At 55.7% G+C, this 19382-nt stretch overlaps 6 protein-coding genes across 6 annotated transcripts; 4 read left to right on the forward strand and 2 right to left on the reverse strand.

Moving 5' to 3' along the window:
- Positions 1-168: 168 nt before the first annotated feature.
- On the forward strand, positions 169-1250 carry MRS44_012751 (uncharacterized protein; the record flags this gene model as incomplete). Its single annotated transcript, XM_065618899.1, has 3 exons — positions 169-546; positions 740-805; positions 861-1250. 3 exons carry the CDS (start codon positions 169-171, stop codon positions 1248-1250), a joined length of 834 nt encoding a protein of 277 aa, XP_065474971.1.
- A 3012-nt stretch (positions 1251-4262) lies between these two features.
- MRS44_012752 (uncharacterized protein) lies at positions 4263-4538 on the forward strand (the record flags this gene model as incomplete). Its single annotated transcript, XM_065618900.1, has 1 exon — positions 4263-4538. The coding sequence occupies one exon, from the start codon at positions 4263-4265 to the stop codon at positions 4536-4538; it is 276 nt and encodes a 91-aa protein (XP_065474972.1).
- Positions 4539-5841: 1303 nt separating this feature from the next.
- On the forward strand, positions 5842-8875 carry MRS44_012753 (uncharacterized protein; the record flags this gene model as incomplete). Its single annotated transcript, XM_046273790.2, has 3 exons — positions 5842-5846; positions 6053-8803; positions 8860-8875. 3 exons carry the CDS (start codon positions 5842-5844, stop codon positions 8873-8875), a joined length of 2772 nt encoding a protein of 923 aa, XP_046132783.2.
- Positions 8876-9565: 690 nt separating this feature from the next.
- On the reverse strand, positions 9566-10219 carry MRS44_012754 (uncharacterized protein; the record flags this gene model as incomplete). Its single annotated transcript, XM_046276047.2, has 1 exon — positions 9566-10219. One exon carries the CDS (start codon positions 10217-10219, stop codon positions 9566-9568), a length of 654 nt encoding a protein of 217 aa, XP_046132781.2.
- Positions 10220-10601: 382 nt separating this feature from the next.
- MRS44_012755 (uncharacterized protein) lies at positions 10602-14165 on the forward strand (the record flags this gene model as incomplete). The annotated part of the gene is made up of 7 exons (XM_065618901.1): positions 10602-10611; positions 10658-10676; positions 10896-11014; positions 11081-11277; positions 11339-11722; positions 11776-12004; positions 12058-14165. 7 exons carry the CDS (start codon positions 10602-10604, stop codon positions 14163-14165), a joined length of 3066 nt encoding a protein of 1021 aa, XP_065474973.1.
- A 658-nt stretch (positions 14166-14823) lies between these two features.
- On the reverse strand, positions 14824-17541 carry MRS44_012756 (uncharacterized protein; the record flags this gene model as incomplete). The annotated part of the gene is made up of 3 exons (XM_065618902.1): positions 14824-15662; positions 15716-17174; positions 17224-17541. 3 exons carry the CDS (start codon positions 17539-17541, stop codon positions 14824-14826), a joined length of 2616 nt encoding a protein of 871 aa, XP_065474974.1.
- Between the last annotated feature and the right edge of the window lie 1841 nt (positions 17542-19382).

The raw sequence follows: 19382 nt of genomic DNA on the forward strand, positions 1-19382 counted from the left end.
CCTGACCGAACAGCGTCCTCATCAAGCCTCCTGTGTCCATTCGAGCCGTGTCATTCTGAGGTCGACGGTCAACGACTTTCTCGACGTCCAGCTATTTCGGTCGTCAATTCCTCGTCTTTGGTTGTAAGGTACTATAAACGTCTACGAGACTTCGATTCAACGCCCACCATGGCCCCCTCGCTCCTCCAGCCGCAAGGCCACCTATCACCAACCGAAGCTCTCCAGCTTGCGCAACAAGCTCCCATCATCTTGAAGAACAACCCGAAAGCCTTCTCCGCCTCGCCTCTCGCATCACTTTTCTCGGCCACCGAAACCGCTGATCTGTGGACCATCTACGAGAACCTTCTCCTCTCATGTCTTCGAACGGGCGACGACGAATCTGCGCACCAAGTTCTTGAGAGGCTGGTGTTGCGATTTGGCGACCAGAATGAACGCGTCATGGCACTCAAGGGACTGGTGAAGGAGGCAGAGGCAACAAACAACAATGAACTTACGCAAGTGCTTAAGGAGTACGAGGACATTCTGGAGGAGGATGGAACAAACATCGTGAGGATGAACTGCTTGTGACCATCCGAGGACGGCAGACTGACGAGCAACAGCCTATTGCGAAGCGACGAGTAGCCCTCTTGCGATCTATGGGGAAGACCCCGAAGCGATTTCGTCATTAATATGGTTGCTCGATTTCAACCCTACGGACGCCGAAGCATGGGGGGAGCTAGCGGACCTCTATCTGTCCCAGGGATTGTACTCCCAAGCTATCTACGCTTTGGAGGAGGTGCTGGTGTTGGTACCAAATGCGTGGAACGTATGTGGCCTCATTGTTACCCCTGTGAAACTCCCCATCTGACAACCTGACCTAGATGCATGCACGCCTCGGTGAGGTGTCGTTGATGGCAGCCAATGAAACGACCGATGGCTTCCCTCAGAAGTTCCTGGCAAATTCCGTTAAGCGGTTCTGCCGAAGCATCGAGCTCTGCGAGGACTACCTGCGAGGTTACTATGGCCTCAAGAAGGTTACCGATAAGTTGCTGGCTGAGTCTGCTAAACTCAAGAAGCACTCGGAAGGAGACGAGTTCTCTCTGCCAGACCAGGCAACAATCGAGAAACTGAACCAAGCGGCTACCAAGAAGCTAGCCGAGATCGTTCGTCGCTACGGGGCCCAGGAACCGCTGTGGCAAGGATACAATGCAGATGAGATTGCTGCAGCCCGTGACCTGCTTGACAAGTCATCGTCAGAGGTGGTCTGGTAAAGAGATAACGTCTTGACAGTGACTCAGAATAGCGGGCACACGGGGTGACGAAGCGTACCGGGAGCTTGCCAACAGTGTCTCTGCCTAAGAAACGGGGCGCAAGAAGACCCCTGACTAGTTCATACACGACAGCAGAGGGGGCTTGAGGTCGAGAAGATGGGTGTCAGGCATGCGCAACATGGGGTCTCAATCTGGCTCTGGCTCTGGCTCTCGGCCAGATGCGAGCGGGAGGCAGTAACGGGTAGTTGGGCGATGCTGGGCACTTGGCACGTGGCGCCATAGAAGGACAGGAGGTGGGGTGTCCCATGCTCGATGTGGGCGGTGATGGAGTTTGGCAGGGAAGACAATGCCTGAACGAAGATATGAGGCCTACCCAAGGCGCTGAGGTGACGTCCACCTCGAAGCCTTGGGCAGGAATCTCGGGTTTTTGAGGAGGAGAGGGATGACTGGCTTTCCTAATGTAATATCCAACACGGCGTCTGGTGCAATCGACTTGTGGACGCGATACATAGTCTCTTGGGTCTCACCGCGACTGAGGCAGAATCAGCAAATTCGAGACTTGCAATTCCAAGTGGGTTCTCTCCACGTTGAATGCGCAACATCATGATGGGCACCTAATTATGCCCATGCGATTGTGGCCCTGTCCGCGGACGGCTTCTTGGTGGAGTCTCCCGGAGGAGCCGCTGCGGGAGAGAATCTGGCACCTCGAACGGCGCATTGTTGTTTGATTTGATCTCGATTCCCGAATCTCTATTCTCCGAGGATGGTCCATGCCTCACTTTTAACAAGTAATCTAGAGCCTGCGTCATTGGTCGCCTCGTCGAAGATCAAGTGGCCGATCTTGGCCTGGCGCGATGAAGGGCGAGATGAAGAAAGATATGGATGGATGAAAAGAATTATAGCTCTTCCGCCACCGTCCACATGGCCGCAGCTGGATGGCTGAGGCTCTGCGGGAAGGCGGAAATCCTGTCATTTGATGCCTATCATTCTTGGCCGGGTGGTTCCAAGTTGAAGCGAGTATGTGCCAATGTGAGCGCCAAGTTGTGAGAACTAGCCAGACCTCTGAGATGGTTGATAGCATTCACACCAAATATGATATGGTGATGGCCCAATACGGACTGTATGAGGGGACAACAAGCATTTCTCACCGTATCTTGAACTCGTCCCATATTGCGGAGGAGGTTAGGAAGCCATGCAGCGCCATGGTCCGTGATGAGCTGGCCCTGTGAAGCGATGGACTAGAGGGCATCGGGCCTCAACGCTGAGATGGGGCTCCATCCCCAGCCAGTCGCGGAATGGAGGGCATCGGGTTGCAGAGGTGCTGTAGGTGATGGGTTCGGACTCGAATTATTGACTGAAAGGAGAAAGGGAAGAACATCAGAGTGGAATTGACGAGAGGCGGGTTGATATAAGGAGACGTGGTTTGCCAATGCCTTAGGTCTTCTCTCCATCTCACTCATCAACCCTATCAACACTGTGTCCGTACAACTTCTAGACTGCAATTAAGCAACCCCCAGTACCGTTTTCAGACTTTCAACTGTACGGGTACAGTAATCAATCAGCTCCTGCGCCTCGGTCCGTCCCGATTTACGTTATCACCCAAGACGTTTAAAACTGTACTTGGTTGGACAACGACGTCGCACAGCCTGAGACGAAGCCGTCAACAAGAAATTCAGCTTCATGATGGGATCATGCTCTTTGCCGATAGTAATTGTTTTCGCGACAATAAATATCGACAATGTCACGGGCCGAGGGAGTCGAGTGCGTATCAGTGGCGGCTAGGACCGCTCGAGGTATCCGATGGATAGCGGTCAACTGCAACTATTCTTCTAGCGGTCAGACCGACAAATGTTCCGTTCCCAATCGCCGCCCGTGGTGGGTGTCAGCTTGAGGGCGGAGGGGGAGCCTGGAACCTCACCATGGCTCCCCAGCAACTAGACGGCGTAACGTTGGGCTGCAGTACAGCAACACCGCCCTCTCGTCTTGGAGCCCGGGCCGCCTTTTTACTTTTTTCTTTTTTTTTCTCTTGTCGTTTTTCTTATTTCCTGATGCTTCTTTCTTTTTCTTCTTTCCCCTTCTTTCTCTCCCCTCTTCTCCTCGTTTCCGTTTCCCCCTCCGTAACAATCTCTTGTGTGCGCGCTGCCATTGTCTCCCATCCAACCAGCCAGAAAGCCCATGTTTTCCCATGCCCTAGTTAGGCTGTGTTTTTTGCATTTCTAGTGACTTTTGACCTGCGCCAACAAACCGAGGCCATCCTTGGCTCTGACCTGCACTTGCACTTGGGCGCTTGGGCAACTACCCCACCCCACCACACCTTAGGCCCATTCCCCAAATCGCCGCTAAGGGAGCTTGCCCGGGTGTTGTCCACTGCCGACTCACACAAAACCAACCACAACAACAAACAAAACCTTCCTACACAAGACGACGACTCTCCCACAAGATTTTGTCAGAAACAGAGTCTCGCAATACGGTTCAGCTCAATCGCTGGGACTGCCAGCACCTGAAACTCTACGGTATGTGACAATCTCTTTGGTTGTGTACTCGTCGTCGTCTTCCAGTCTCGTCAAGCTTCCATCCATTCCCTTCGCATGAATCTTGTGTCTCGGGTGCGTCTGGGGGTGGGCTCAACTCCAACAAGATGATGGTCCATGTGATTCCATCTGGCGGCTTCGAATCAAGCAAGCGAGCGACCGAGCGACCGAACGACCACGCAAACATGCGGCGGCGGCGGACTCGGCAGCAGGTCAAATGTCTGCATGACATCCAGGCCATGAGCGCTGCGCCTACGGCTTCTCCCAAGGCATTCATTCCCGCATCCATCTGGGTTCCCGCTGTCGTAGCGGATGCTACCTCCGTCCTGCTACCGTCTCTGCCACTATCAATGCTCCAGCGCCAATTCTAGCTTCTTCCATGAGCCATCGGGCTTTGTTTGAGGCTCCCTGGTTTTTGGCCCCCACCAGCGTTGGGCATTGGCATCCACGATCTTTGACGCCCTACCACCAACCCACCGCCATGCGAAACGCGGGCGCACCACAGGGCGGAGAGAGCCTGTTGGCAGGCACGACTGGGCAGCGGATGCCTGGGTCAGAGCCCGGAAGAGCCAAGATTTTCCAGGGCATCGACTCCAGAGCCGGACACTTCAAGGGCTGGTGGACCAGTCGCTGGCCAGTCCAGCATCTGCGCGCCAGCTCCAGCCCGACGAGCGCTAGCAAACACGCTTGGACAGGGTCCCCCATTGACTCCATCGACAGGGCGACGAACCAGGGTGTCCCGGTCCCGGGCGGCTGACAAGAACCGTGCTTTGGTGCCCAGCAAACCCAGCCGAGAAGCACATGGCAAGTCTTGTTGGGCATGGGCATGGGCATGGCCTGGGATGAGGATGCCAACGCCAACGTTAGGGAGCGCTGCTGCCAGTCGATAGATGCTTTACTGCACAGCATCGTGTCAAGGCCATTCTTGTCATGTCGTCCTTCCAATCCTCGGAGCCGGGTTCGCAGAAAGGGTTTCGCGCCACCATGTCGTTGTTCGGTACTCATGCAAGGGAGGGGATGCTAGCTTACCGGGATGATGGCTTGGACCGACCTTCAACTGTCCAAACGTCGTCGCCAACTTTGCTGACTGTCTGATGTGTTCCCAGTTTAGGATAACCTTTTTGCTCCCATCCACGAAGTCTGCCTGTGACCGAGATTTCGGTTTCCTGGAGAGCCCGCGCATACATACATACACGCCTAGATTCGCACGCCCACCGCCTCTGCACTCTCGCCGTTGCAACACAACGGCCCCTCCACTGTCGTTTGCTTCGAAACGTCGGCAACCGCTCGCTGCTTGACCGTTACGAACGCTCAACCCACCGACTTCCTCAACCACTGCAATCACAGCGCACCCGCCGTTTCGACCCGAAGACAGGCTCGATTTGTTTCAGCTGCATGGTTGGCAGCGCGGACCAGTCCTGTCGAGTGACCCATAAGTAAACGATCTGGACCCCCTCACCGCCGATCGATTTTCTGCCGTCCATCCCTCCAAAAACCGCTACCCATCCTTCGCAACCGCCGCCGCCTGAATCCACCCGCCCACACCTCTTTGCGCCTGACCTTCACGCCTACTCTCTGCAGTCAGTGCAGTCCAGCAACTTTGGTACCCTCCTCCGTCAGCAACCACAAGGCACCGTCGCTAGTCCTTGTTTTTATCGACTCCGCACCATCTCTTGCAAGCAGGCATTTTCCCCGTCTCACTGCTTTCGTGACCAGCCGACCATCCGCCTGTCACGCCCTCGTCATCTCTAGTGGCGCATCCGCCCAATCGAACAACCCCTCTCTCCGGTCGCGCAAGTCCAATTCCTCCTCGCCACGACCCTCGCACCAGCACTTGCCGTCCTGTTTTTCTCTACTGCCGTGACAACTTCGTCCTCCGTTTCTCCCTGTGCACTCTCTGTTACGTTAAGGGCCGCTAGCCATTGTCCTTATCCTATCAGCTAAGCGTTTGCTTGTGCTTGCTGCCTATTTTACCTTTCCTACCTCAGACGGCAGCGCCTTTGCTCCGGCTTTCTCTCGTGGATCGTCGTGGGCAGAGGGTATCCCATTAGTTCGCTGCCATGCCGTGAGTCCCCCTCCCTCGCTCACCCTCCTCTATCTCACCCTCCGCCTGCATTCCTCCCCTCCCCCTCCCTCTTGTTTCTCCCACATCCACCCCTCGGGTTGCCTCCACTGCGCCCCTTTGCCTTTGTTTACCTTTGCGCACACTCACCACCACTTCCTCTTCCTTTGAAACTCTACCCAGTCCACTCACCACAAGTTTCCGAATAGGCTCATCAAGCGTGCCCCGTCTTCGAGAGCTCCAACCGGTCCACACGGTGGTGATACTTCCTCTTCTCAGACTCAGTCCTACAACACTGAGGAGGACGACTCCTCTGCCGACACCAGCCAGGACTACACGGAATCAGAGGAGGAGGACTACTACAGCGAGGACGACGACGACGACCTTGGTCCTGCCGACTCGGCTTCTACGAGCGACCACGAGCAGCACTACGGTCGCCCTCAACGATTGCCGCAGCAGCGCCAGCATCAACTTCCAGCAGCAGGCCAATTTGGGCAGCAATACCCACCACAGCACCCATATTCGACGCAGCATCAGTTCCCGCCGCAGCACCAGCTTCCTCCACAGCAACATCAACTCCCTCCCCGCCAACAATTGACTCCTCACCAGGCTTTGCAGCCCCATCAGCCCCCTCCTCCACAGGATTACGGGTTCGAAGAGGAACCGCAGCCGCAGCCGCAGCAGCAGTCTTATCGTCGACCGTCGCGGCGCGATCGACCGCCAAAAACCGCCACCCTGGACGACCCCCGTTATGGCCCGGCCTACGGCCGTGGCGGCTTCCCGCACCCTACGGCCCCGGGCCGGCCCGGACCAGGCCAGTTCTTTGGCCGGGGCCAAGCTGGCTTCCAGAACCATGTCGGTCCTTATATGGGCTATCCCGCCAATAGCCAGATGGTCCCTTTCGGGTATGACCCGAACAACCCATACGACCCCTATGGCGGCGAGGGAAGGGGCATGTATGACATGATGCCCTACCAGGGACAGCAGCAACAACAACCACCTGGTTTCTACGGAGCAATGCAGCCTCATCAATACGGCATGGGCTCCCACATGCAAATGCATCTGACTCCACCCCCTCCCCCGCCTACTGAGGCCCCTGCCAAGCCACCCACACCAGCACCTCCAAAGGAAGACCCGGAAAAGATTCGCCTTGAGGCTGAAATCGCTGCCTTCAAGGCCATGGAAGAGAAACAAAAGGCTGCGGACAAGCAAAAGGAGGTCGAGGCCCAGATCCGCAAGGAGGCTGAGGAGGCCTTCCATCGCCGAATGGAGGATATGAGAATTGCTCAAGAAGAGGCCAAGAAGGAGATCGAAAAGGCCAGAATCGAAGCTGAAAAGGCCGCTCGTGAGAGGATGGAGGCTGAACGAAAGGCCGAGGAGGAGCGAGCTCGAAAACACGCCGAGGCTATGGCTGCAGCCGAGGAGAAGGCTCGACTTCGGTTCGAAGCTGAGATGAAGGCCGCTGAAATGCGTCGACAAGCTGAGGCCGAGGCTCGCGCTAAGGCTGAAGAAGAGGCCAGGCTAAAGTTCGAGGCTGCTGCCAAGGCCGCTGAGGCACAACGAAAGGCAGAGGCTGAGGCTCGCGCCAAGGCTGAGGAGGATGCCAGGATCAAGTTCGAAGCTGCTGCCAAGGCTGCCGAGGAGCAACGCAAGGCTGAAGCCGCGGCCCGTGCTGAGGCCGAGAGGGAGGCTCGAGAGAAGTATGAAGCCGAGATGAAGGCCGCTGCTGAGCAGCGCAAGGCGGAGGCGGAAGCTCGTGCCCAGGCCGAAGAAGATGCTAAGAGAAAGTTGGAGGCCGCTGCTAAGGCTGCCGAAGAGCAAAGAAAGGCAGAGGCTGAGGCCCGCGAGAGAGCTGCGGAAGAAGCCCGACTCAAGTACGAGGCCGAACTGAAGGCAGCTGAAGAGCGAGGAAAGAGGGAAGCTGAAGAGCGTGTCCGGGCAGAGAAGGAGGCCCGGTTGAAGTTTGAAGCTGAGTTGAGGGCAGCTGAAGAGAGGAGAAAGAAGGAAGAGGAGGAACGCGCACAGGCCGAGGAGCTTGCTCGGGTCCGTTTCGAGAAGGCGCTGAAGGAGGAGGCTGAGGCGAAGGCCGCCGCTCTGCAGAAGGCGCAAGAGGAAGCTGAGCGTCTGATGAGAGCTGAGGCTGAGGCCAAGGCTGCCGCCGCCGCCGCCGCCGCTGCGGAGGCCGAGAAGCTCAAGAAGTTTGAGGAGGAGACTCGAGCCAAGGCTGAGGCCGAGGCCCTTGCCAAGATTGAAGAGGAGAAGAAGGCGGCAGCTGCTAAGGCTGAGGCTGAAGCGGCGGCTGCTAAGGCCGCGGAGGAGCTCAAGAAGAAGATTGAGGAGGAAACCAAGGCGAGCCTCGAAGAGTCAAAGAAGTCTGCCGAGCAGGCCCCGATTCGATTCAAGGACGCTGTCGGCCGAAAGTTCACCCTTCCGTTCCACCTCTGCCAAACGTGGCAGGGCATGGAGGACCTCATTAAGCAAGCGTTCGTCCAAGTCGACGTTCTGGGACCTCACGTTATGGACGGCCATTACGATCTCATTGGCCCAGATGGCGAGATTATCCTTCCCTCTGTGTGGGAAAAGGTCATTCAGCCCGACTCGCTCATCACCATGACAATGTGGCCAATGGACAAGGTGCCTCCTCCGGGGATTAAGATGCCCCCTGGTCGCCATGGTCACCCGCCCATGCCTCCTCACGGACGCGTCCCGATGATGCCCGGTGGTGTTCGACCTCCTGGTGGCATGCCTCCTGGCGGCATGCCCGTCCCCGCTGGTGGTATCCCTGGAGGATTCCGCCCTCCCCCAGGATGGCCCGGAGCGGGCGCCCGACCCGGCCCCGTTCCCAACATTGTCAATGTCGGACCTCCTCCTGCCGCCCCTGCCAAGCCTTCTAAGCACAAGAAGCCTGCCAACCACTCGGCCTTTGCTGGCTTCATATTCGGCAAGCCCCAAAAGAAGAAGTGAGTAACAGATACCAACTGATGGAATTCAGCAAGGGATGCTAACCGCTGTCTAGGTCGAGCAAGAAATAAGGTGCTCGAATGTGGCATCGTGAGACGATAATGTGTGGAATTTGGTTTTTTTACAACCCAGCTTTTCTTCTTACCAGATACCTCATCGGCGCTACCTGCCGGCTTGCTTTTTTGATCCCCCCTTTTTATGACCGGCTTGGTTTTTGATTTTGGATTGATTTTTGTTGTTGTTTTTGCTTTTCAAAAATATGAAGCAGTGGAATTTGGGTCGTTTTCCAACTCATGGGTAGCGTCACTCATATGTCGACGGCGTCACGAATCGTCCTATACGCATGTGGATCGGAGTATGATGATGAATGGGTTCAAGCAAATGATACTGGGGGAATGGAATACGATCCAATGTTGGGGACCCGGACCGCGTCTATGGTGCATCGCTGCGCCAAGATGGTTCCAAGTCCGGGCATCGGCGCAAAGATGACGCTTTTCTGTTTTTGTTGGATGGTGGACGAGCATGTTGGATAGACAGAGCCGTCCTAGACACGTTGTCATGTAGAATGAATGGAGTACGCAGAAATATGTTTATTATGAGTTTTAACTGAGACATTGAGTTGAATGTGATTGCTTGACCGAGAATGTTTGCCGTCTAAGTGGAACTTTTTCCTTGGCAAGTCTATGATGTAAGGCGGCTTCTAAAGTTCTATCTATGGATGAGAGCGCAAGCAGTGTCTAGGCTTTTTCGAATATGTGATTTTAAAGCTTCCGGTGTGACTCCAACTTCTGACGAGCTCGTTTCTCGAACGCTTCTATCATTAGAGCAGCGACCTTGTCAGAGACGGCCGCGCTCACAGCGCCGTAGAGAGGGTTTGTAAACTGGAAATCGATGTTGAGGTGCACCTCGGTGCGCGGTGCCGGTGGTCCCGCAATCGGCCTCACGGACCAGCGCGTCACCAAGCTCCGGAAGACAGCCGACGCATCGGGGCCCGAGCCACCGGGGGTCGTATCCCCGCTAATAGCCTCTACCGACCGGCCGGGGACACAGCGCAGCCGGCTTGTAAAGACCTCGTCGAAGCCGCCCCAGCCGACGTGCAGGTCCGCAAGTGTGGGATAGCGGCGGCCGGTTTCGGCGTCCGGGTCGGACCAGCGGGTGACGCGGGACTTTGAGCAGTACGGGACGAAGGACGAGTACGAGTCGACGTCGGAGATGAGGTCGTAGAGGGGTTCGGAGGGGTATGGGAGGGTGCGGGTGGCGGTGAGGCGCTGGGGCTCGGAGGACGGGAAGGAGATGAAGGAGCGGCGGAGGGAGGCTATTCGTGGTGTTGAGGCAGAAGTGAGGCTCGTGATGTTGGAGATTGTACAAGTTGAGCGTGCGACGACGGCTCGGGGAGGGAGGAGGCGGAGGGCCATTGGGAGTTCTGAGGTGGTGTGGCAGAGTCTTTAATCGTATACCGTTACGGTCGTAGCAATTTCATGGTCTTGGCGTCGTGGGTCAATCTCGAGGACCGAAATGGAGTCGACAGAGGATGGAAAGTGGTGATGGTGTTGAGGCTCTGCTCAACTCAAGTTGATAGAAAGTTGTAAAGGTTTCCGCCACCATCAGAGGCGTCCAGCCCCACTGATGGGCAGGTACCGAGGCGCCTGTGAAGTTGAGTGCTTAGCGGATGACAGAACTAAAGCCACAGGGGGTTAGACCCCTGTAGATGCCTGAACTGCGCACCTGCCGACCCGACCTCTGGGCCTCAAACGCTCGGGCCGTCCTTGTCGCCGAGTCGAGGGCGGTGATTCCGTCATGGGCTTAGGTTCGCCAATCTGTCTCAATAACTCCCAAGACTGAAAACCTCACAGGCGACGCAACCTTGAGTGTGTGCGCCTCCCACAAACAGACGACTCCTTATTAACGGCCGCCATACGAAATGCGCCGCTCGATCGTATCCTCGCGAAGCCCCTGAAAGACCGTGACCGATCTCTCCCCTACACGAGCACACACTCGCTGACGGTCGGCCCCACGCCCGCGGGGCAAGCTTCCCAAGATGTAGGAGATAGCTTCAGGTATCAGAGAAGCACTCGCGCTGACGCTGCGCAGGTTTGAAAAGTCGCTCTACGACCTCATCCGGGGGCTCCGGAACCACAAGGGCAATGAGAAGGAGTACATTCAAAAGAGCCTCAAGGAGTGCCGCGCCGAAGTTCGCAGTCAGGATATGGGTGCGTGCTTGACTTGATGAGTCGGGGATGACTTATGGATCGCTGACGCGTGTGTGTGAACATTAGATCTCAAGGCGACGGCGCTTCTGAAGCTCATATACCTCGAGATGGTCGGGCACGACATGTCGTGGGCGTCGTTCCACGTGCTCGAGGTCATGTCGTCGCCCAAGTACCAGCTCAAGCGCGTGGGATACCTGGGAGCTGTCCAGAGCTTTCGCCCTGACACCGAAGTTCTGATGCTGGCTACGAATCTGTTGAAGAAGGTCAGCTATAGAAGCACCATGAACCCTGTGTTGTGCTTGTAGCTAACTGGTGCTCTTGTAGGACCTTGGCTCGACTACACCGACCGTCATCTCCCTACCGATCGCGACCCTCCCCCACGTCATCACGCCTTCGCTGGCGCTCTCAACACTGCAGGACTTGTTGCCGCGGTTGAGCCACAGTCATTCGAATATCCGGAAGAAGACGCTCGTTACGCTGTACCGACTTGCCCTCGTGTACCCTGAAGCTTTACGCGCGGCCTGGCCCAAGATCAAGGAGCGGCTTATGGACCCGGACGAGGACCCGAGCGTTACAGCTGCTATTGTCAATGTGGTTTGCGAGCTGGGCTGGCGACGACCGAACGACTTTCTTCCCCTTGCGCCTCGACTATTTGAGCTGTTGGTAGATGGTGGTAATAACTGGATGGCCATCAAACTCATCAAGCTTGTAAGCAGCTTTGTAAACTTTCTATTGCGTCTGCATACTGACTAGCTGTTTAGTTTGCGACCTTGACGCCCTTGGAGCCTCGGCTCGTCAGAAAGCTACTACCCCCCCTCACCAACATAATCAGGACAACACCAGCAATGTCATTACTCTACGAGTGTATCAACGGCATCATCCAGGGCGGTATTCTTGGTAGCGGAGATGACGTCTCTGGGACCGATGAGATTGCAACACTCTGTGTCAATAAGCTGCGAGGCATGATAATGATTGATGGTGATCCTAACCGTAAGTCGATATCTTGCTATACTGACACCAGATGACGACTAACGAGGCACCAGTCAAATACGTTGCGCTCTTGGCATTCAACAAGATCGTTACTACGCATCCTTATCTTGTATCACAGCAAGAGGATGTGATTCTGGAGTGTATCGACAGTCCGGATATCACCATCCGAATACAGGCGCTTGACCTTGTGCAGGGCATGGTTACAGGCGACAATCTAATGTCTATCGTGAGCAGACTGATGAAGCAGCTCAAGTTATCCATGCCGGCTCGGGAGGTGTCTCAGCCAGGAACGCCTCCAAACGATCCGAACTACTCAGACGACGAATATTCAGACTCTGCGCAGCCCAAGTCTGAAGCTCAAGCACCTCTTCCTGATGACTACCGAATAGACGTCATTGGGAGAATTCTGGCAATGTGCGCAAAGGACAACTACTCGAGCGTGTTGGATTTCGATTGGTACATCGACGTTCTTACGCAACTTGTCCGCATGGCGCCAGCTTCTCGCAAGGTTGACGATGAAGATTTGGGCCCGGCAGAGAGAGCGCGTGCCAACGTGTCAGAAAAGATTGGAGATGAGCTCCGTAACGTCGCTGTAAAGGTCCGAGTGATGAGGTCAACTGCAGTACGAGCAGCAGAGATTATCCTCAACCAACTCAACAGCGACACACCACCGGGCTATAACATTACCTCTGGGGCATTGAAATCAGTGACCTGGATTATGGGTGAATACGCCTCACAACTGGCCGTGCCTGACGAGGGGTTGAACGGCCTTCTCCAGCTCATTCCTCGGACAACTACCCCTGAAATTTTGACCACAACTCTCCAAGCTGTTACGAAAGTCTTCGCTACCATAGTGGGAGACGAGATGGAGCCATGGACGGCAGAGAGGAAGTCTAGGGTTTCACTCCTCATGGCTCGCATTATTCATGTCTTTGAGCCACTGGCGTTGCACCCTAGTCTTGAGGTCCAGGAGCGAGCTGTTGAGTTCACGGAACTGCTCAAGCTGACAGCTGAGGCGGCCGCAAGTCAACCTGCTTCAACCGATGAAGTTGAGCAGGATCCTCCGTTGTTGCTCACCCAGGCGATTCCTTCACTATTCAACGGCTGGGAGCTCAACTCGGTGGCCAAGGATGCACAGTACAATGTCCCAGTTCCTCGAGATCTTGACCTAGACGAGCCTCTTCATCCAAACCTGGCCAAACTTCTGGCAGATGCCGACTCTGTTACTCTTGTTGCGGACGACTCGGACGAGTTTGAGGTATACTATCATCAGAAGCCACCACCAACCAGCATCGACTCTTCTGCGCCGGCCATCAGCAGGATAGCCGAGCCTGTGGACGATTACGTGGGTTCCTACCAACAAGCAGACGAAGACAGCTATCTCGATGCCGACATCGTTGCAAGGAGAAAAGCAGAGCGCCAGGAGCGGAACAAGGACGACCCCTTTTATATCCCCAGCAACGACACGCCCCGTACTTCGACCCCTATCCACAACATTCTCCAAAACAGCAACGGTCCCGATCTGGATATTGACTCTATACCTATAATGCAGCTGGATCTAGAACGGCTCGGAACCCCAGCTGCCGCTCCCCAACGTCCCCAGCCAAGACCTCGTCAACGAGTGGTGATCGCCCAAGACGAGACCCTCGGCGGAAGCGACAGCGGTCACGTCTCGGAGAACAACTCGGACAGCGCCGTCGCAAAGTCCAAGTCGCGCAGGCTCAAACAGCAGGGCCTGCTCGGGGTGGACTCGAGCGGCATCGGCTCCTTCAGCCTCGAGGGCCAGCCGTCCTCGGGCTTTGACTATGAGCAGCAGCAGCGCGAGGAGGCTGAGATGCAGCAGGCCATGAAGGAGGTCGAGAGGCTTCGTCTCGAGATGCAGCGTGCCAACGAGAGGATCCAGGTTGCTCAGGGTGTTGATGTCGAGGGCACCGTTGTCAAGAAGAAGAAGAAGAAGACTGCCAAGAAGGGCGACGAGGAGGGCGGAGAGGTCAAGCCAAAGAAGAAGAAGAAGGTCCCCCGCGCTGAAGCCATCGAGGAGCAGGCTGGCGGCGACAATAGCAGCGTCCAGGGAGTCGAGTCTCCCGCATCGGGAGAAGTCGTCGTGGCCAAGAAGAAAAAGAAGAAGAAGCGTGTGGTTGACATTCAAGAGGGGGAATAGCTGATAGTGGCATGACCAAGGGAGGGAGTGTTGATGGATATGCGACAGCATTGTTATGGGGTTGGTATACCTAGGTAGCATAAGATAAAGGGATCAGGAGCATAGGAGGAATACAAAACCGAACTGACAATAACTGATAACCATCAAAGACTCCATCTATTCGTTCATTCATTCATTCTCGTCATGTCTAATCTTCATACAGTCATGATAGAAGCACCAACAGTGGCCTCAGCTCCAGAACAAGCTCACCAACGATGAATATCTCGGAAACAAATCTTAACGAATAGGGAATCTCCGCCATATCATGAATACAATACAGCATAAATACAAAGACAAAACAAGAAAAGCGAGCTCATCCAAAAGCAGCAACAAAAACAAGACAAAAAGTACACCGGTTGTTCTTTTTTGCTCATGTTCCATTAACACATACACATGACAAGATAGATTATCCCGGCCAGACTTTCATGGGCATGAAAACAGACAGGCAGACAATGATACTCTTGTCTCCTGTCTCTTTCGACCCATATCCCCAAGCCCCGGCCGTCCACCTTTCGTCCCGCTGTATTCCCAAAAACCCAACTCCTCAGGTATCTCCCATGGTGTGCCCTGTCAGGTGAGAGGCCCTGCCTCAACCACGGGCAAGCCGTCCCACTCCAACCTAGTCCTCCATAGGGGCATCCTCGAGCTGCACGCCGCGGGCGGGCGATTCTTGAGGCGGTGTAGACGGCACCACGGGGATTCGCTTGCCACCTACAAACTTGGTCGGTGTCCGTCCCATGCTGTCGCGCTTCTCCGACTCGCCGTCCGCCTTGTCCGCGTCGCCGTTAACAGGTGCAGATCCATCGGGCTCGGGAACCTCAAGACTCTGGCGCTTAATGATGTTTAGGCTGCCGAGGCTGCTGCGTTGCCGGTCAGTAGCCGAAGTCGGGCTCGTTTGAATCGGAAATCGGGTCTCGGGTCCTCCGGTGCTGCGATCTCGACGATGGCCGCGGGGGCTAGGAGCAGGGCTCCTGTCACGGCCTCGGGTTGCGTTGGCCTTTTCGAGCAGAGCCCTATTCCGCTCCTCCATAAGGGCCTTGCGGTTGCTCTCGTCGGTACTAATTGCTCGAGGCCGGTTGCCGCTGACAGAAGAAGAATGACTAACCATGGACATGCGCTTGAGTTCGCTAAAGATGGCGTCCTTGTGGGCAAACAGATCCCGGACTAGTCGGTATGCGTGCTTCTCCTCCAGGGTCAGAGAAGTTTCGGTTCGCGGTCGCAGGATACAGGGGCCCAGAGCGGTTGCCAGAGACGCGACGTAGGTTTCATCCGCCGACGTCAGGTCGATAAGACGGGTAAAGTGGTTCATGCAGGCATCAAGGGTCGCAATGTTAGTGAGACGGAGCTGTGAAAGAGTTGATTGGAGAGCCGCAATCCGGGAAGACTCGTCCGTATCGGTAGAAGTGGTCGAATAAATTGTTCGAATAATCTCGTAAACATGAGAAGAGATGATTGAATCTGCTTGTGGTCAGTTTCCGAGACAGAGTCTCTTATGCACACCCAATACTTACCAGGAAGCTCCAGGAGATAGACCTTGAGGAGTGAAGCAACGGTAGGGATATCAAACTCGTCAAAGACATCAGGAGAAACGGGCTTGCCGTCGTTGACCTTGGCACGGAGTTTGTGTGTCTGCGCCAGAGGAACCTCGACAAGCCACACACCTCGTCGAGCCTCGTCACCCTCCAAATCGGGATAATGGTGATCCAGATACGTCAGGATTGTCGTGACAATCATGGGCACTCGCTTCTTATCGGCCCTTGCGCGCGCCTCGAGATCAATTCCGAAAGTCTGCTCGTCCACCTTGTTGTAGTAGTTCTCGTACGTCACAACCTTCGGGACGAAGCTTCCGGTGCGGTACGTCTCGAGCAGATACCGTAGGTCGCCCTCGGGCTGGATGGTCTCCTGGAAGAGCATCATCTGGTCTACAGTAGACTGGAGACTGGGAATGACGTTGCCAATGGTGCCCGAGAAGTCAAGGATGACAGTCTTGACAGCCTTGAGACGGTCAAGCTCGCAGCGCTCGAGGAACTTGAGGTGGAGGAAGATGGCCTCCTCAAGCTCACATCGCAGCTCATCAAGCCTGCGAACACCAGCACGGTACTTCTCGTCGGCTTCGCGGGCCTCGCGCTGCATGCGCTGGCTGGGAGTTTCGTTCGGGTGCGAGTTGTTGAGGACATTCCAGCCTGACAGGTACTCGCTCACGGTGCCAACAACAGGGGAATCGGCCGTCTCAGAGCCAGTCGAGGCCAGGGAGAAAGTACGGTTGATAGACTTCTTCTCGGGAACACCCGCCAATTGGAAGGCCTTGGGTCGCCACTGATAAAAGAGCTTGGAGCTGTTGGCAAAGTTGTTGCCGACATTACCGATAAGACGGAGGAAACCGTTAGAAATCAGATCCTGACCAATTCGCTCAGCATAGGCGACGCTGATGTTGCCCATGCTGCGCTGGAGGTACTCGACGATATCGGAACCGGCTGAAGTGTTGAGGTAGGTGCCCAGGATGGGGACCTTGGTCTCGCCCATCTTGATAGACGAGAGCATCTGGGAGAGGATCTTCTTGACCTGCTCGGGCTGATAGGTATCGTCACCAATCTCGTAGAGTATCTCTTCTTCCTCCTCCTCATGGGCGGGCGCCTCTTCCTTGTGGGGTTGAACCTTGATCTCGGGAATGTTCTGGTTCTGCTTAGGGCTGTTCTCGGGATCCTGGAAAGCGAGCTTGTTTTCCTCCTCAAGGTCCTCGACTAGGCGGCACTTGTTGAAGTAAACCGATCGGAGCTTCTTGACGGCCTCGGCTTGGCGATCATGAGCCTTGATGCGGACTTGTAGCTCATCCTGAGAATCCTGGATGCGAGCCTCGTGGGCGTCGCACCAACGAGAGAATGGGTTGACGACGAGGTCGCGAATGCTCTGGGCGATGCGATGATGGTTGCGGGCAGCATCCTGCATCTCGTTGCGCATGCCATCGAAGGCCTGTGGCGGTGTGCCAGTCAGTCAGCATAGCTCAGGCATTTGCGCTTACAGCGAAGACGGTGCTGACGGAGCCGGCTGCGGCGCGTCGACGATCCAGCCAGCGGGTAGGGACAAGTGAGGTGAAGCCATTCCTACTTACCTTGCGAACGGTAGCACCATCGTCGCGAGTGAAACCGCCAGTGACCTTGTCCGCAGACGGTGTGATCTCGCTCAGGCGTGAGCTATAAGTTTCCTCGGCTTCGGCGCGTAAGCGAGCGATGGTGAGGACCTGTCTGTTCTCGAGAACGCCCTGCTGAAGCTTGCTGAACAGGACGCCGAGTCCCGCAGCGTAATCGCTCGACCAGAAGGAATCAGCGAACCCCGGCATGATGGCCTGCCTTATCCAGCCCCTTCGACTGCTGTGATGATTGTGGTTCTCGTAGTCGCTGTCGTGGTCGAGGTGGGAGAGGGCGAATTAAGAGAGCAGGCTGTGGCGGTGGAGGGCTGGCGAGCGGACGAATGACAGCGCAGGCGACGTGAGCGTGAGTGGGAGGGGGGGTTGTCGTCGTGATGATGGCGGGGGAGGAATGGCAGCTGGGATCGTCAGCTGGTGCTGGTGTTGACGTCTCGTGGCAGTGACAGTGGTGGTGGTCTTGGTAGTTGCTGCGTGTCTCTATCTTGTGCAGGACTAGTTTTGTGAGACGGCTGCTGCCGAATGCAGGGGCTGCGAGCTTTGCTGTTGATTGTTTGTGCGGCCGCCAGGGATTGGGGGACCAAAGTCCAGTCCAGCCCGTCCAGTAGAGTTATGGGTCGAACTTTTTCTGCCCTTTGGCTGACTCGGCGTGGACGAGCAAGGCTGAATGGGGGAAAGGCGACGACGCACTGCTGACTGGGCTGACGGCTTGAGAACTGGGGGGCCTGGATCGCGGATGGGAGTCTAGCCTAGCTTGAGCGAGGGAGGGAGTCCGAGAAGGAGGTTGGCTGGCCTGGCTGATGACGACGTTTCGGAACTAATTAACAAGGGACCACGGATACGGGATGAATGGAGACGCTCAACTCCGGCGCTTGAAATACAGGTACGCGTACGCAAAGGTTGATGAGGAGATTGAATGCTATGAAGAAGAGGTCAAGATGCGTGTAAGAGAAAGATTGGAAGATAAGATGGAAAGTTCTGCTTTGGGAAGGAAGCCGTGTCTTTTGTCGCTCGCAAACGGTGCAGACGTTCAGCTGTCAAATGTGGAAGGAACGAACCCAGCCAGCCCAAGATGTACCAGCCAGCATCAGCGCCAGCATCAGCTCCATGCACGATGGGTTGTCACTGGGGGAACAACAAAATAAGGGACCAAGTGTCAAGTTTCAAGATGGAATACGACAAGGGAAACGAATATTTAATATCTGGGCCATAGTCGACGACACTCATTGCACCTCCCTTCCTCTCTCTCCCTCCAGTGACACACCAAAGGCTTCCCCTGTCGCCCTCACTGTCGCCAATCTCTTGGTGTTGTAGCACAACCGCCAGCGGCTGGAGACAAACGGCACTTGTCATGGAGCCCTCCCAGAGGCCTCTCTCTCACTGGACCGGTAGGCTGGGGGTAGCTTATTAGTGGCTTTTCCCAGTAAAAATGCCTACCGAAGCGGGCACCCATCCCAACCGCTCCATCCTTCATCCGTCGGGTCTGCGTCTGCGCTTGAGTGAACCCCTGACGGCTTTTGCTTGTCCTCGTAACCAGACGGCGCGCTAATATTAGAGGCTTGTTTCAGGGAGTCGTGCCCAACTGGGGAAACTGCCCACTGTCCAGGGGTCCATCGCTGGCTGGGGGAAGCGTAAAAGTTCGGTTCGTTCTCATCCATGGCTGGAGGGCCTCTATTTTTGGTGGCTGCCATCCCATCTTACTCAGCGCTTGAGTCCGAGCTGGACTCCCGTGGAAGCAAGTTGGCTGGGCGGCTGGTGTTGGTTGTCCTTGTCAACCTCGCCATCTCCACCGCCAAGTCATCAACAACATGGTTTCTAGAGAGGCGAGAGAATGCAGACGAAAAAGCCTCGATGAGGACCCGATTGGGACCAGAGAAGCCCAGCAGGAACACATCTCAAGCTTGGCATTCAAGCGAAGCTTTACAACACAGCAGCCATTCGTAGCCACATTGCCAGCCCAACCACCATTCACGTCGAGATTATCTGTTGCCGATCCGAGCCATGGAATCACTTCAATGACCAGACCACTACACATG

This window comes from Fusarium solani, assembly GCF_023522795.1.
Source record: "Fusarium solani strain SB1 chromosome Unknown bctg00000008, whole genome shotgun sequence".
Taxonomy (NCBI): domain Eukaryota; kingdom Fungi; phylum Ascomycota; class Sordariomycetes; order Hypocreales; family Nectriaceae; genus Fusarium; species Fusarium solani.